The sequence below is a fragment of the Oxyura jamaicensis genome (assembly GCF_011077185.1).
Source record: "Oxyura jamaicensis isolate SHBP4307 breed ruddy duck chromosome 28 unlocalized genomic scaffold, BPBGC_Ojam_1.0 oxy28_random_OJ168, whole genome shotgun sequence".
Taxonomy (NCBI): domain Eukaryota; kingdom Metazoa; phylum Chordata; class Aves; order Anseriformes; family Anatidae; genus Oxyura; species Oxyura jamaicensis.
Genome location: NW_023304840.1, coordinates 3,667 through 19,123, shown reverse-complemented (window position 1 = coordinate 19,123; position 15,457 = coordinate 3,667). Strand labels below are relative to the sequence as shown.

General features: G+C 68.1%; 2 protein-coding genes across 3 annotated transcripts in view; one reads left to right on the top strand and one right to left on the bottom strand.

Annotated features, from left to right (window-relative positions):
• The window catches only part of NCAN (neurocan), a 13,057-nt gene extending 3,621 nt beyond the window's left edge, over positions 1-9,436 (top strand). The window contains exons 2-15 of one of the 2 annotated variants that reach the window (XM_035313123.1): positions 965-1,047; positions 2,040-2,441; positions 2,899-3,073; positions 3,150-3,277; positions 3,386-3,679; positions 3,765-4,655; positions 4,746-5,840; positions 6,398-6,514; positions 6,618-6,731; positions 6,932-7,090; positions 7,457-7,539; positions 7,621-7,765; positions 8,504-8,686; positions 8,792-9,436. In XM_035313123.1, the coding sequence (XP_035169014.1) occupies positions 975-1,047; positions 2,040-2,441; positions 2,899-3,073; positions 3,150-3,277; positions 3,386-3,679; positions 3,765-4,655; positions 4,746-5,840; positions 6,398-6,514; positions 6,618-6,731; positions 6,932-7,090; positions 7,457-7,539; positions 7,621-7,765; positions 8,504-8,686; positions 8,792-9,087 (4,155 nt within the window). In that variant the 5' untranslated portion in view covers positions 965-974 and the 3' untranslated portion in view covers positions 9,088-9,436. Of the gene's footprint in view, positions 1-964; positions 1,048-2,039; positions 2,442-2,898; positions 3,074-3,149; positions 3,278-3,385; positions 3,680-3,764; positions 4,656-4,745; positions 5,841-6,397; positions 6,515-6,617; positions 6,732-6,931; positions 7,091-7,456; positions 7,540-7,620; positions 7,766-8,503; positions 8,687-8,787 lie in introns of both variants that reach the window. The other variant, XM_035313124.1, reaches the window with a different exon arrangement.
• A 1,189-nt stretch (positions 9,437-10,625) lies between these two features.
• Positions 10,626-15,189, bottom strand: HAPLN4 (hyaluronan and proteoglycan link protein 4). Its single transcript, XM_035313125.1, has 5 exons — positions 15,019-15,189; positions 13,965-14,082; positions 13,309-13,671; positions 12,405-12,707; positions 10,626-11,588 (listed from the first exon to the last, which is right to left on the bottom strand). Exons 2-5 carry the CDS (start codon positions 14,080-14,082, stop codon positions 11,251-11,253), a joined length of 1,122 nt encoding a protein of 373 aa, XP_035169016.1. The 5' UTR covers positions 15,019-15,189; the 3' UTR covers positions 10,626-11,250.
• Positions 15,190-15,457: the final 268 nt, after the last annotated feature.

Below are 15,457 nucleotides of genomic sequence, written 5' to 3'. Positions count from 1 at the left end.
ACTTTGCAGCGAGCCGCAGAGGCCGTCCCCAGCCGCATCCTTCCCTCCTGCAGATACGCTAAGGCACGGTGCAGAGCCACGCTGGGGGTCCAGGCGACCCCCTCAGTTTTTATTAGCGGCAGGTTTTGGAGGCTGAAAGCCCCCCGGAGCTGTGCTAGAGAGAAGGGGCAGCTGCTGGGACTGCAAATGCTTTCTTCTGTAGAACAGGTGAAATAAAACCCAGCTCTGTGCCCCCCCCAAAGGCCGTTTTCCAGCGCCGAACGCGGGGGGTCTCCTTTTTTTTTTCTTGCCGTTTCACTCTTTATTTCTATTTTTGTCCCATAAAAGCAGAAGGGACAGGGGGAGGAATCAAGGGCTGGAAAATGGAGCATCGGGGAGCGGGGAAGCCACGGGCTGAGCCGAAAGCTGCAGCTCAGGAGGGTCGGGGGGCCGTGTCCCCAAAACCAGGCGGTCCCCATCCCAGCCAGGGGACGGGGCAGGGCCGTGCTGGTGGTCGGTGTCAGAACCAGGGGGGTGCTGAGCATCCCTCCCAGGCCGGGGACCGAATGATTTAGAAAGCACTGATCGTTGCTGCAGTGAAGCAGATGGATGGGAGCTTTTCGGTGAGCGGCGTTGCCGGTTTTATGCTCCACACCGGCTCCGGCAGCCGGAGGCATCCGCTGCATGTTAATGGGGCCGCATCCTGCACGGCCAGGCTGGGGGGAGCCTGCAGGACCCCGGGGTGTGCCCGCGCCCCCGTAGCAGAGGCGCAGGGATGTCACCGTGGGTGGCACCGGCAGCGAAACCAAACTCGTCCCCAGGCTCATGCTCTCCTGCTAACGGGGCTAATCCTGCTCCTCCCCGCGCCTCCCGGGGGGTGGGGGGGGGGTCCGGTGTCACCGTGGCCCTGTGGCAGTTCGGGGACCGATGGCATGCCGCCGGGCAAACGGGGGGCGGCGAGAATCCGAGCCCCCCGCTCTCGTTGCAGGTCAAGGATGGTCCAGGTGATGGGGGATGCCGGCTGCTGGATCCTGCTCGGGCTCTCCCTGCTCCCCATCGCCGTGCTGGGTAAGTGGCAGCCGGGGGGACGGATCCTGCCCCCTGCCAGCTGCGAGCAGGGGCAGCCAGCTTGTGGGCGAAGAGCAAGGAGCCGTCGCCTGCCGGCGGCGCGAAGTAGCTGGGGATAATTAGCCAAGAAGAGGAAACAGGCACAAATAATGAACTACCAGCACTAATGAAGAGTTAGGGCGAAGAACAACCGGCTGCGGGAGGGGGATGGCTCTGCAGGCTCCCGCGGTGCCCGCGTGATGCCCTGGGATAAAACGCAGGACCTGGAGGGGCCGGCAGGGGATTAGCGAGGGAAAAGCCCCCCCAGGCAGCCGTGATCCCCCCCTCGTGCTGGGCTCCCCGCAGGCGAGACCTTAAACCCTTAATCCTGCTGGCTCAGCACCCCCCCTCCGCCGAGCTGTCCCCCGCGGGTGGCTTTGCTGCATCTCTGGGGCCGGATCCTTTCTGCCCACCCCGTGTCCCCATCCCGCATGGCATGGGCACGGTGACGTCCTGCTCCCGGGGGGCTTTGGGACCCCTGGAACCCCTAGGGAGTGAGAGGCTCGGGGTGAAGCTTTGTGGCTGCGATGGAGTGGGAACAGGGTGGGGGTGCCCGCACTGGGATTAGTGGCTGTCCCCAGCCAGCTTGGCTCTGCGGGGAGCATCCGCCACCGATCCCAATGCGGGCAGGGAGAGCAGCGCTTGGGGCTTTCCTGGAGTTATGGGATTTGTGGGAGGGTGCCCGGGGTGGGCAGGATTAGTGCGGGAGGAGGAGGAGGAGGAGGAGGTCTTTATCGCTGCCGTGCTTTATCCCTGCTCAGGGGTGGGTGGCTTTCCCCCAGTGGGGTTGGGTGCCACCGAATCGCAGGGCAGGGATGGAACAAGACCCTGCAATGCCCTCCCACCCCCCCAGCTCCCCCCCACGCTGTGGACAAACCCCCCCCAGCAGCCCCAGAGCCCTGCGGGAGCTCGCGCCGCCCATCCCCGTGGTATCTGGGCGCCTCTCCCCGCAGGCTCCCAGGACGATGGGAAGGTGATCCACATCAACCGGGTGCAGCAGCAGGCTGTGCGCGCGGGGCTGGGGGAGCCCGTGGCCCTGCCCTGCCTCTTCCTGCTCCAGCCCTCCGCCTCACTGGGGCCCAACGAGCCCCCGGACCCTCCCCGCGTCAAATGGAGCAAGGTGCGCTCGGCCACCGGCCAGAGGGAGGACGTCCCCATCCTGGTGGCCAAGGACAATGCGGTGAAGGTGGTGAAAGCCTACGAGGGCCGGGTGTCGCTGCCCGGCTACCCCCGCGACCGCTACAACGCCACGCTGCTGCTGCGCGCCGCCCGCGCCAGCGACGCGGGGCTGTACCGCTGCGAGGTGGTGGCCGGCATCGACGATGAGCAGGACCTGCTGCCCCTCGAGGTGACGGGTGAGTCGCGGGGCATCGTGCTGTGTGCCTGGGGGCGCCTGTGTGAGCCGTGCACGCCATGCGAGCTGTGCACACCGTGCGAGCCGTGCACACCACGCGCCCTGTGCAAGCCGTGCACCCTGCGTCCCCTGCGCAAACCACGCACTCCATACAAGCCCCGTACCTTGTACAAGCCCTGTACCTGCACCCCAAGGCACGCACCCCGTACACTCTGCGCCCCTCGTGTGAGCCACGCGTGCCACGCACCCTGTGCAAGCTGTGCGCCCCATGTGCCCCACACAAGCCCTGTACCCCACACAAGGGGCGCACACCCTACAAGCCGTGCACCCGTGTCCCATCCGAGCCACGCAGCCCAAGTGCCCCGCACCCCTTCTGCGAGCTGTGCACCTCACGCACCCCGTGCAAGCCACGCACACTGCGCACCCCGTGCGAGCCGCGCCGTCCGCTCGCCTTCCAGGCGTTGTCTTCCACTACCGCCCGGCGGGGGAGCGCTACGCGCTGACCTTCGCTGCTGCCCAGCGCGCCTGCCTGGACAACTCGGCCGTCATCGCCTCGCCCCAGCACCTCCAGGCCGCCTTCGAGGACGGCTACGACAACTGCGACGCAGGCTGGCTGGCTGACCAGAGCGTGCGGTAAGAGCGTGGTGTGGGTACCCCTTGTCGTGGGCAGCCACGGAGCTGAGCACCCCCCCGTGCCCCTCTCCCGCAGGTACCCCATCACGCTGTCCCGGCCCGGCTGCTACGGGGACCGCAACAGCCTCCCCGGCGTCCGCAGCTACGGGCAGAGGGAGCCCGGAGAAGTGTACGATGTCTACTGCTACGCACGGGAGCTGCAAGGCAAGCGGCACCGTGGTGGCGGGCACGTGCCTGGGGACATCCCTTGGGGCGCTCGGTGCCACCCTTGGGGATGGTGACGGCTTTCTGACGAGCTCCGCTCTCTTGCAGGGAAGGTGTTTTACGCCACGGCGCCGGGACGGTTCACCTTGCAGGGGGCCTGGAGGCACTGCCGGGCCCGGGGGGCTTCGTTGGCCACCACGGGGCAGCTCTACCTGGCCTGGCGCGATGGCTTGGACCAGTGCGACCCCGGCTGGCTGGCGGACGGCAGCGTCCGCTACCCCATCAGGGTCCCGCGCAGGAAATGCGGCGGCGAGGCCTCGGGCGTCAGGACCCTCTACCAGTTCCCCAACCGCACCGGCTTCCCCCAGCCGGCCTCCAAGTTTGATGCTTACTGCTACAAAGGTAACGGAGACGGGCTGCGGTGCCGCCACCGGGTCCCCACTGGTGTCCCAGGCACCCAGCTCACCCCCGGTCCTCCTCCCCACAGCGGACACGCTGGATGCCGCTGATTTCACCGCAGCGCACGCGGGGCAGAAGGAGCAGGAGCTGCCCACGCCCGACCCGCCGGGCAGCAACAACGTGCTGGTGGAGCACACGGAGGAGCACGAAGACCTGGCCACATCTGGGGACACCCCACGTGTCGGCCTCCTGCCGCAGCCGGGGGCTGGGGGGCCGGGGGAGGATGAGGATGAGCAGCTGCGGGCGGTGAGCGTGGCAGCGTGGCACGGGGACATCCCCGGGGCCAATGGCACGGCCCTGCCGCCAGCCACCACCTCCTCGCCGCTGTGGCCCCACGAGGACGAAGCCCTCAACGTGGTGGACCAGGCGCCTGCGAGCACCCAGCAGGATCCGGCCAGCAGCAGCCCAGCACCGCCTGTGCAAGAAGCCCCCGGTGCCGAGGAGCCCCCGGTCGCCCTGCTGCCACAGTCCCAAAGCCCAGCCCAGGAGGTCACCGGCTCACCGACAGCACCGCCTGGCTTGGGGACGGTCCCTGGCACGGCAGCAGAGACCCCCAGCACCCCGCTGGGCAGCTCAGGTGCCCCCAGACGGAGCAGCTATGCCGGGCTGAACGGGCGCTACTTCCAGCTGCAGCGGCAGATCCGGGACCCCCCAGTGGCTGAGGACCCCCCAGTGGCTGAGGACCCCCCGGTGGCTGAGGACCCCCCAGTGGCCGAGGACCCCCCGGTGGCTGGGGACCCTACGGTGGCCGGGGACCCAGTGGGGACAGTCACTCACGCCCCCATCCTGGCCCTGGAGGTGAAGGGGGCGGCAGCCAACGCGGTGGAGACGTGGAGCATCGCCCACACCGGTGCTGAGAGCCCCCCTGGGGGGGGTCCCTACCCGCTCTCCAACGAGGTGGAGGATGAGATCGGCCACAGTAAGTGATGCTTGGGGGGGTGGGGGGGTGGTGACAGTGGCATTGGAGTGCTCCAGCCCAGGGGACCCCACCTTGTGCCATCTCTTGCAGAGCTGCTGGCACCGGCCACTGCCCTGGTGCCCCCGTCACCGAGGGATTCTCCACAGTGGAGCCCCCGCACGGCCCCGCGTGGTCCCGGGGGGGCTGCACGGACGTCCCTGCCACCGTCACCACCCACCCCCGTGGCTCCCCATGGTGCTGCTGACCACCAGGATGTCACCGCGGTGGGGACACCGCCCCATGGCCCCAGCGCCCGCGGTGACTCCCCCTGGCTGCCTGTGGATGCCACCGAGGACTTCTCTGGGGACACCCCTCCCAAGGAGGATGGTGACCCCGTCCCACCACGGCCCCCGCTGCCCCCAGCCCCGCTGGTGGCCGATTTCCCTGAAACGTCCCCGCAGCCCGGTGGTGATGGCAGCGGGGCCCTGGGAGAAGGCTCACTGGAGAGGCAGAGGAAGGCAGTGACCTTCCTCCACCTGCCCATGGGGCTCCCTGGCACCACAGTGGCGGCTTCTCCCCATCCCCATCAGGGTGGGCTGAGCCCCACAGCTCCCCAGGGGACACCCGAAATGGGGGCTGAACCTGCCCACGAGCACCCGGCTGGGTACGGTGACGTGGGGACAGGGACGGCTGAGCCGAGGGACGAAGCAGCCGTCACCCCCGTGGCACGGGACGTCCCCTCGCCTTCACCCATGGCCAGTGAGGTGACCCCACGGGCTGGCTCCGAGTGGCCGGTGGAGGGCACGGGGGAGGCAGAGGAGGGGTCCACAGGCGCCCCACGAACCGTGAGCCCCACGGCACCGGAGCTGGAGGGAGCCGAGCACCTCCTGCACCCCCTGGCCCCCCGGCAGCCCCCCAGCCCCAGCGAGGACACCTCGGGGGAGGCGAAGAGGGAAGACCCCCCCACTCTGGCCACCCACCCCTCAGCCCCCACTGACACCCCCTGGCCGTCACCCACCGCCCCCCACCCATGGGTGCCGGAGGTGCCCGGGTCTCCGAGCGCAGAGCCGCTCTTTGAGCCGTCCACAACGGGGGGGCCCGGGGGGGCCCCACTGCTGGATGCCGACAGCGGGAGCGGCGAGGAGCCCTTGCTGGAGGAGAGGGAGCTGCTGGCTTGGACGGGCACCGGCAACGCCAGCCGGCACGGTGAGCACGGTGCCACGGGATCGGGGTGCTGGGGACGCTGGGCACCGTGCGGACCCGTGGGGTCGGGCTCAAGGCAGAGGCTTTATCCAAGCCAGAGGGCTCGTCGGGGACTTTGGTGCTGGCTTTGTGCCTGTGGCAGGTTCAGCGCCTACCCGGGGCTCCTCAGGGTGAGCAGAGCCATTAACGTGAGCCAGGAAAGCGTCCTCCTAAATGTTTAATATTCGCAGTCGCTAATAATAATAGCTAGCGAGGCAGCTCCTGGCGGGGGGGGGGGTTGAGCATACACAGCCTGTTGGTGTCTGGGGAAAAAAATAAATACATGTAACAAATATATGTGAGATTTAGAGCCAATGAGGGGCGGAAAAGTCACCGTGGTCCATGTGCCAAGCCCCCAGGCAGGACCAGGACTGGGTTTGCGCTGTCCCCACGCTGCCAGCAAGGAGCTGGGGCTGGTGTCGCGCGTCCTGGTGCATGGTGCAGCATGATGGGGGCAAGGGGGTGGGTAGGGGCGAAGCCCCGGGGTGCCCCCCGTGACGGCACCCGCTCCTGCCCCGCAGCTCCGGCCGACCCGTGCCAGAACAACCCGTGCCTGCACGGCGGGACCTGCCACGCCAACGGCTCCGTCTGCAGCTGCAGCTGCGCCCAGGGCTTCACCGGGGAGAACTGCGAGATCGGTGAGCATGCCCATGTGCCGTGCACGTGCTGCCGGTGGGGCCGGCGTGGGCAGGAGGGTGCCGGGGGTCTCGGCGCGCCCGCAGCCCCCTGCCGTCCCCGCAGACATCGATGACTGCCTGTCGAGCCCCTGCCAGAACGGCGGCACCTGCATCGACGAGGTCAACTCCTTCGTCTGCCTCTGCCTGCCCAGCTACGGGGGCAGCCGCTGCGAGAAAGGTGGGCAGAGAGGCACGGGGCAGGGCACAGCCCCATCATCAACCCCCCCCCAAGGGCAGCATCGCTGGGCAAACCCAGCCCCTGCCCTTTTGGGGACCAGGAGCGGGACCTAGGAGCCTCCCCCGCAGTGGGGAGCGCCTCCGTGCACCCCAGGGTGCTGGGGGGTGGCCCCGGTCCCCAGTGTCCCCGTGTCCCCGCAGACACGGAGGGCTGCGACCACAACTGGCACAAGTTCCAGGGCCACTGCTACCGCTACTTCTCCCGCCGGCGCTCCTGGGAGGACGCGGAGAGGGACTGCCGCCGCCGCGCCGGGCACCTCACCAGCATCCACTCGCAGGAGGAGCACGGCTTCATCAACAGTACGGGGCTCAGGGGGGGTGGCAGGGATGGGGCTGACCCCATCCCAGTGCTCAGCACTCCCTGCCATGCTGGGGCTGCTCCCCGCGTTTCCAGTTTGGGCCATTTCCACGCCACTCTGAGGCTGTTGTGGCTCGGGGTCCGGAGGGGGCAGCGGGCGAGGAGAGGGCCCCCCCGGCGCTGGCACAAGTCCCCATGTCCCTCCTGCACCGACAGGAGGATCCCCACCACTCTCCAGCCACGAATCCTGCAGCCCAGAGGGCTCCTGCTCCTGGAGCTTTCCAGCCACCGGCACCCCTGGGTGCTCCTCACCTATGGGTGCAGGTGTCGGTGATCGGGGACCCCCCCCCTCACCCCTCTCTCGCCAGGTTTTGGGCACGAGAACACCTGGATCGGGCTCAATGACAGAATCGTGGAGCAGGACTTCCAGTGGACGGACAACACCGGCTTGGTGAGGCCCGCGGAGGTGGCTCCTGCTGGGGCGCGGGGTGCGGGTGCTCTCATCACCCACCCCCCCCTCGTTTCCCACCAGCAATACGAGAACTGGCGGGAGAACCAACCCGACAATTTCTTCGCGGGCGGCGAGGACTGCGTGGTGCTGGTGTCCCACGAGATCGGCAAGTGGAACGACGTGCCCTGCAACTACAACCTGCCCTACATCTGCAAGAAAGGCACAGGTACAAGAAAGGCGGGATGGGGGCGGCCCCAGGGCATCCCCATCCCAGCATCCCCGTCCTTCATTCTCATCCCATGGCCCCCATCATCCCCATCCCACATCCCCATCCTTCATCCCCATCCCGTGGCTCTCAGTATCCCCGTCCTGCATCCCCATCCTGCATCCCCGTCCCATGGCCCCCAGCACCCCCATCCTGCATCCTCCATCCCCATCCCATGGCCCCCAGCACCCCCATCCCCACCCTGCAGCCTCCAGGCACCTCCTCATCCTCAGGAAACCTCTCCGGGCCCCTCACCAAGGCAAACTCGAGCAGCTCCCCCTTAATCCCCATTACAGATATATTTTTTCCCCACGGTTAATTCTTCCCTCTCCACTTTAATTTGCTTAATTTGCCGCCATTAAAACCATTAAGTTCTCATTCCTTATCTTGAAAGTTATATTAACCTCCAGCTGTTCCTCGTGAGCCGGAGGAGCGCGCCCCCCCCCCACCCCCCCCCCCGCCGGCCGCGCGTAACGATGTGCTCACCCCGATAAGGCCGTTAATTACCTATGTAAATCCTCGGGAACACCTTGCAGAGCTGGCAGAGGAACCTCTCGATGGATGGGGCTCCGTAACGAAGCCATCGCCGCCGCTCGGTCCCGGCGGTGTGCGTAGGGTGTCCCCACGTCCCCTCCCCTCGGTGCTGGGGTCCGGGTGGTGGCTGACGGGGTCTCTGTGTCCGTCCGTCCCCCCCCCCAGTGCTGTGCGGGCCCCCGCCGGAGGTGGAGAACGCCTTCGCCGTGGGGAAGAAGAAGGAGAAGTACAGCATCCACTCCAGCGTGCGCTACCAGTGCGAGGAGGGCTTCACCCAGCGCCACATCCCCACCATCAAGTGCCACAGCAACGGCAAGTGGGACCGGCCCAAAATCCTCTGCACAAAACGTTAGTGAGGGGCTGGGGGGTAGAGGGGGGAGTCCGGGAACGGTGCGTGGGGCTGGGGGCTCCCTGACCCCCCCGGCCCCCCGCTCTTTGCCCCCCGTTAGCCAGGCGGTCGCACCGGGCGCGGCGGCACCACCGGCACCGCCACAGCCACCCCCACCACCAGCACCACCACCACAAACCCCGCAAGGAGCGGCGAAAACACCGCAAGCACCTCCGGCTGGACTGGATGGAGGAGGGCCACTACTTCTAGAGCCGGGGGGGGGGGGAGCAGCAAGCACAAGGGCCCCCCGCGGGCGCCCCGGGACCAGCCGTCTCCGGGATGGGACCTGGTGACGTTTCCCGACCCCCTTCCCTCCCACCCACCCTTCTTTTATAACCCCCCCCTTTGCTTTAGCTCCTAGGATGCCCGGCCCCGTAGGGAATAGGATCCGGCGGGGGCGGCAGCGTGTGCGTCCCCAGCCCTCCCCGCATGCCCCACGCTCAGTCCTCGACCCCGCGGTGCCGTGCCCGCACCCCAGGGTCGAGCCCCCAGCCCCGCACGGGGACCCCCCAAATCCCCGTGGAGCCCTGGGGGGGCTGTTCTGCAGCTGGCTGATTGCCCCTGCTGGGGTCTGGTCCCCTCCAGGTTTTGGGGGGGGTCATGCAGCAGCCCCCCACCCATCACCCCGACTGCCCTTGGCCATCGCATCCCCTTGGATGGCTCCGGTTTTTTAACAGCCTCCCCGTCTTCCTGCCCCGGCCGGTGTCCCCAGCGCCCCGGTCCTGCCCGCGGGACGTCCCCACGCCCGGCACGGGGTCCCCGTCCCTGCCCTGCCCCGGCTCGCGGGGCTACCCCGCACCAGGGCCCTCCCGGCTGGTTTTGGGGTTGGATTTTCCCTTTTCCGTTCATTGTCGGTTCCCCGTTGGAGTTGGCGTGTGTGTGTACGGCGCTTTCTGATCTCTGCTGTTTGCGACGTGACTGCCGTGTCCCGTTCCCTTTCTCCCCCTCTCCTCCTCCGTGGCATTTCTGACTCTCTGCGTTTCTGTACTGCTGGACATTTTAATAAATTTTTTTAACACTTCCGTGGCCCCAACCCTGCCCTTTCCTGGGGTCCCGGAGGAGCGGGGACGCGGGGACGGTCCCTCCGCAGAGAAGGCTTGACTTGGCGGGGACCCGGCGCACGGTAATGGCGCTCTCCATCTGGTTCCTTTTGGCACCCCTAAATTAATTTGAAGCAAACACAATCCTTCTCCGCCGGCTTGTTTCGCCAGCCCCGCTCGTGAATCACGCCGGCGGTGAGCCTGATGAATTCACCGGGGCGCTGCCTGCGTTAGCCCCGGGTGCAGGGGCAGCGTCACCTCCCCGGCTGCCATCCGTCAGCGGGTGACAACCATCACCTGGGGCTCCGGTGGCCCCCGGCCCCGTGCTCCACTCCTGGGGGTCCCGGTGGCCAGGAGTGTCACCTCCCGGCAGCTATTTATTTTCATCAGTGCTGGGAGGCCGTAAAGGTGATGGATGGACTGTGCTCAGCTGGGCTCGGCGCAGAGGAAGCCCCACGCGGCTGCTGAGCCCCCTCTGGCATGAGGGACCGTGGGGTCCCCGTCCCCTGCCCGTGCCCTGCTGTCCCCGCGGGGGCTCATGAGTTGCTGCTGGCACCGCGGTGCCTTGAAACTGCTCCCCCTGCTCACCTGGTCCTGATAAATCTGTAGGGATGCCACAGCTGGGATGCTCCCGGGGAAGCCTCAAAGCGTGCTCAGCTCCAGCTGGGAGCGGTGGTGCCAGGGCCAGTGGGGCTTTGAATATGGAGAGAAATCAGGAGCAGTGCCCGGCCAGGCCAGTGGGAGCGTGGGGTGAGCGCAGTCCCATGGCTCAGAGCACCCCAGGTTCCTCCTGCGCCCACGCTGCCCCTCCAGGCCCCTCTCCAGCAGCCACCGGCAGAAGGACACACGGGAGCCTGGCTCAGCTCTCGAAAGCAGCCGAAGCTTTTATTTCACCTAAGTCCAGCTCGCAGCACCGGGGCTGCACGAAACCTGGAGCCGGCACCCGGCCGGGTCCGGGGCCTGGGCCAGCATCTGAGGGTGTCTGGTGGCCACGGCCGCTTCTGCTCTAAGCCAAGCGTGAAGGCGAGAGGCTGCAGCGCCCAGCCCCGAGCAGGCGCTGCGGGTGCGTGGCTCAGCCTGCACCAGCGACATAATTTTGAGGGGTTCACTGCATGTTATCTGCGGTGTCCCCAAGGCTGGGTTTGGCGCTGCACAGCCTCGGCGGGGGGCTCGGTCCCGCTTTGCTCCTGCCAGGCTTTTTGCACATGCAATGCGCTGATTTCTAAGCGATAACTGCAGGTGGGCTGGGGAGCTGGCACCGGCCCCGAGCGCGGGCCTCCTGCCCGTGCGGCTCAGCGCTTTCCCCTCTTGGTGCCTCAGTTTTTTTCCCCGAGCATCGCTGGGCTTTGGTGACAGCGGAGCAGGCGCTGGCACTGCCCAGGCTCTTCCAGTTCAACGTGCGGAGCCGCAACCCCGGGGGGCTCCCAGCAGTCTGAGGATGCTCCGCAGCCGCGCAGGGCTGGGTGCCCCCTTGGGGAGCCGCATCACACACGGTTGGGGTGCCCCCCGCCCTGCTCCTTCTCGGGGGCAGCCTCGCCAGCCTTCTTGAAGCAGTACACCCCGAAAAGCTTGTACTTTTTGTCCGGGAAGCCCAGGTTGCGCACGCCGGGCTCCCGGCCGCCGCAGCGCGCCCGCGGGTTGACGATGGGGTAGCGGATGCTGCCGTCCTCCAGCCAGCCGGCCTCGCAGCGGTCCAGCAGCTGGATCTTCCAGGCGGCGTAGAGCTGCCCCACCTTGGCCACGGCCGCCCCGTTGTTCTTGCAGGCTTGCACCGCCTCGGCATAGCTCAGCTTGCGGTACGTCTTCAGGAAGTAGACTTTGCCTGGGGGGTGCGGGGAGGGGGAATAAAAGGGGGGCTGTCCGGGGTGGGGACCAGGCTGGGGTGCGGCATCTGGTACCCAATGGATGGGGAACGGGGCAGGGATGCTCAGGGTGGGTTGCTCAGCCCCACGTCCACCTCTGTGGGGAGCCAGGACCCCCCCTTTCCTCCGCCCCCCCCAGTTGAAGGCGATGGAGGAGGCGAGCAGCCGGCACCTTGGCGAGGGCAGATTTATGGGGGCTGCGTGGCGGCGGCCGGCGCTGGCTCCTGGTGGCGATTACGCCCGCTATTTATCCTGCCTGCCACCATTAAATAAACATCCGCAGAGCCCCCCCTCCGTGCTGCCCTGCCAGCCGGGAGGAATTTACACAGCCCCAGAGCCCTCCTGGCTCCGATCTGTCTTGCATGGCCCCGGCCTCATCCATCACCCGGGCCATTTGCTGCTGCAATTACCTCCGTCCCCTGCTCCTGCCCGGGGAATACGGGAGCCTGGCCGGGACCGGGTGTCCCAGCCTGGGCGGTGACAGGGGCACGTGGATGGGTCCTGATCCCTGCCGAGGGTTCCCAGCACCAAACCCTTCTTGATGAGATGGGGAGTCCTGGGCAGGGACGTGCAGCCACCTCCTGCTCTCAACCAGGGCTGAGATGCTGGGCAGCACCTGGCAGGACCCCAGCAGCAGTGTGGAGGGGGAATAGGAGAGGAACAACCCCTTCTCTCCACGGGGACCCACCACCACGGTGCTGGGGAAAGACCCCTCCACCCACCCAGCTAAAAAGTGGAGCCGTGCCTCAGTTTCCCCTGCACGTCCCCACCATTACCGTTGAGGTTGGAGGTGAAGCAGAAGGCGTCGTAGTGCTCGCTCTCCTTGTGCCGGTAGCCGTAGTTGCGCACCCCCACCGGCGTGTCCTTGCGGCCGCACTCCTCCCGCGGCCGGGAGATGGGGTACTGCACGGAGCCGTCCTCCAGCCAGCCCGCGTTGCACCAGTCCATGCCCTCCAGCCAGGCCTGGTGCAGCTGGTCGTGCGAGGCCAGGATGCCGTCCTGCTGCAGGCACGCCTGCTGCGCCTCGTGGAAGTTCAGGGTGTAGCGGCCCAGGCGCGGGTGGTAGGGGAAGATCACACCTGGGGGGGGCGGCGAGCAGGGCTGGGGTGTGTGGGCATCACCCTGGGGTCCCCCCCTTGCACCCAACCAAGGGGGCAGCTGCATCAGGGCGCTGCGTTACGGAGCAGCCCGGCGCTGCGGGGCATGGGGCACCGGTGGTGCCCACGTGGAGCCCAAACCCGGTGTCCCCGCAGCGAGTGCGCAGCCACCCAAGCAGCATGGCCGTGCCTCCTGAACCCCTAAAAAAGCTTTAGTCCTTTTCTCAGCGCCCCCAAAATGTTTCAGCCCATCCCGACAGGCAGCGAGGCCGCGGTTCAGCTCAGAGCCACGTGCGGCACCGACGCTGCCACGCGTCCCGGACCCCCGGTGCTTTACGAGGCCGCGCGGCTATCTGTCTCTGCCATTTATGAGCTGCCAGCGCGTAAACCTGGAGCAACAATAAAAGCCAATAACAGATGCAATAAAACACGGCAAACGCTGCGAAAAAACAAGCGGCTAAAGCTGAGCTCGGGGACGCAGCGCTGGGAACGGTGCCCTGGCCATCCCCTGGAGGATGCCGTGGGGCCACCCGGGGTCCCCCCCTTGTCCCCGTGCCCCACAGGGCCAGCGCCGTGCCGCTACCTTCAAGGTCCAGCTTGACCATGCCGGTGTCATCCTCGAGCTCGTTGGTGACCTCGCACTCGTAGCGGCCATAGTCCTGCAGGGTGACGTTGCGGATGATGAGCGAGGCATCCCCGAAGCCGTCCTCCTGCAGGGCCGTGCGCCCGCGGTAGCTGCCGAATGCCCGCCGCGCCTTCCCCAGGGCCACGAAGACGTCCACGAAGGCCATCGGCTCCGTCACCTTGGTCCACTTGAGGCGGATCTCATCGGGGTCGTGGGCCGAGACGTCGTAGTGGTAGCGGCAGGGCAGGATGATGGTGCCGCCCCGGTGCGTCACCACCTTCCCCGGGGCCGTCTGCACCACCACGGCCCCGCTGTCCCCCTCTACAAGGGACACCGAGCTCAGCGCCGTCCCTGTCCCCAAACCTGCCCCGGCGCAGAGCTCAGCCCTGCACGATGGGAAGGAGCCACGGTGGGGACAATGGGGTCAGGGGGCACATGGAGGCAGGGAGGGCAGCTTTTGGGGTGGAATTCCCTTCTTTTGGGGGGCTTTCAGACCACGTGGGCAGCTCCATTGTGCTTTAAGGAACACTAAACCCAATGCCCCGAAGGCTGCAGGCTCCCATGGAGGGGGGCCACCCTGGCACCCTGCTGCAGCCCCCCGTGTGGCCACTCACCCATGACATGGACCACCTTCTTCCGTCCCCGGGGGCTGGGCGGCGTGTCGGAGGCGAGGATGCCGGCCAGGAGCAGAAGCGCGGCCGGGCCGGCGGCCCAGGACCCTCGGGGGCGCATCTGGGGGGAGAACCGAGCCCCCTCAACACCCCCCAGCACCCCAGCTTGGGGGGAGAGGCCGGGAGAGCAGCAGATCGGAGCCCCCAGCCCCAGCTGTTCCCCACCCCACATCCCGCACAGAAAACCCCCAGGGACCCCCACCCAACCCAAGGTGCCCAGACCCCGCGCCGCCTCCCGCCGAGCATCCCCCACCCCGCGGGACCCCCGCCAGGGCTGCGTCGGCGCTGAACTCCGCTTCACCCGCTCAGTTACAGCCGGGATGAATATTTCATGGCACACGCTGCGGGCTGGATCTCTTTAGTTATTTATGGCAGCGCCGGCACATCTGGAAACTGAACTGATGGCGCGGGAGGGGGCAGCAGCTGCCCGAATCCCCCCCCCCCAGCCGCCCACCCGGCCCTGCAGCCCCCTTCTTTGGGGACAGCCCCGAATCCCGCTTGGGAAACGAGGACCCTGTCCCCCCACATGGGGTGCCCTGGGTGGGGGGGGCTGCGATCCCCGGTCCCCGCGGTGCCCCACATTTACCCCCCCCCCCCCCCCCCCGCCCCGCCGAGGGGATGCGACCCCCGCGCAGGGGGCCGGGGAGGGTGCGCGGCTGGTGGGAAGGTGGCACCGGGCCGTGTCCCCCCGCATGTCCCGGGGTCGGGCAGGGGTCGGGCATCCCCCGTCGTCCCCCCCGCCCCCCTCCCCCGGCGGCGGTCCCGGTGCAGTGTTGCAGTGCGGGGCACTGCGGCGGGAGCGCCGGGGCTGCGGGACACCGGGAACCGGGGGCGGGCAGCGCAGAGCTGGAGGGGGGGGACACCGGTCCGACCCCCCCCCCTGCACCCCCCTACGCCCCAAACCCCGGTTCCCACCGGCAGAAAGGTCCCGGTACCGGGGGTGGGGGCTTGGAGGGGGGGGTGGGGGGTTTGTCCCGGCCCCCTCCCCGGCACTCACCGTGGCTCCGCGGCGCCCGTGCCCGGTGCCGGCCGCCGGCAGGGGCCCGGGAGAGCTCCGGTGCTGCCGGTGCTGCCGGTGCGGTTCCGCGCAGGGGGCGGCACCGGGAGCCCGGCCCGGCCCTGCCCCGGCTCCCGGCGCTGCGCAGGGCGGCCGGCTCGCCAAGGTCACCGGTACCGGCACCGGCACCCCGGTACGGCGGCTCCCGGGGAGCTGGAGCCTTGCGGGGTGACCCCGTCCCCGTCCCCGTCCCCTACAAGGGCAGCAGCGGGGGCGGTGTATGGGGGGGGGGGGGGCGTGGGTGGTGACCCTCGGCATGGAGGGGGTGTGAGGGGGCACCCCCGAGACACCGCCGGCACCTGCACATGTGTGCAGGGACCCCCATGTGTGCAGGGACCCCCATGTGTGCAGGGACCCCCACATGTGTGCAGGGACCCCC

Bases quoted from the DNA above. Each gene is read 5' to 3' on its own strand.
- HAPLN4 (XM_035313125.1), bottom strand. From the start codon at position 14,082: ATGCGCCCCCGAGGGTCCTGGGCCGCCGGCCCGGCCGCGCTTCTGCTC. The intron at 13,672-13,964 runs GTGAGTGGCCAC...TGTCCCTTGTAG, and splicing joins GAAGGTGGTCCATGTCATGG to AGGGGGACAGCGGGGCCGTG. The intron at 12,708-13,308 runs GTAGCGGCACGG...CGCCCCCCCCAG, and splicing joins GGTCAAGCTGGACCTTGAAG to GTGTGATCTTCCCCTACCAC.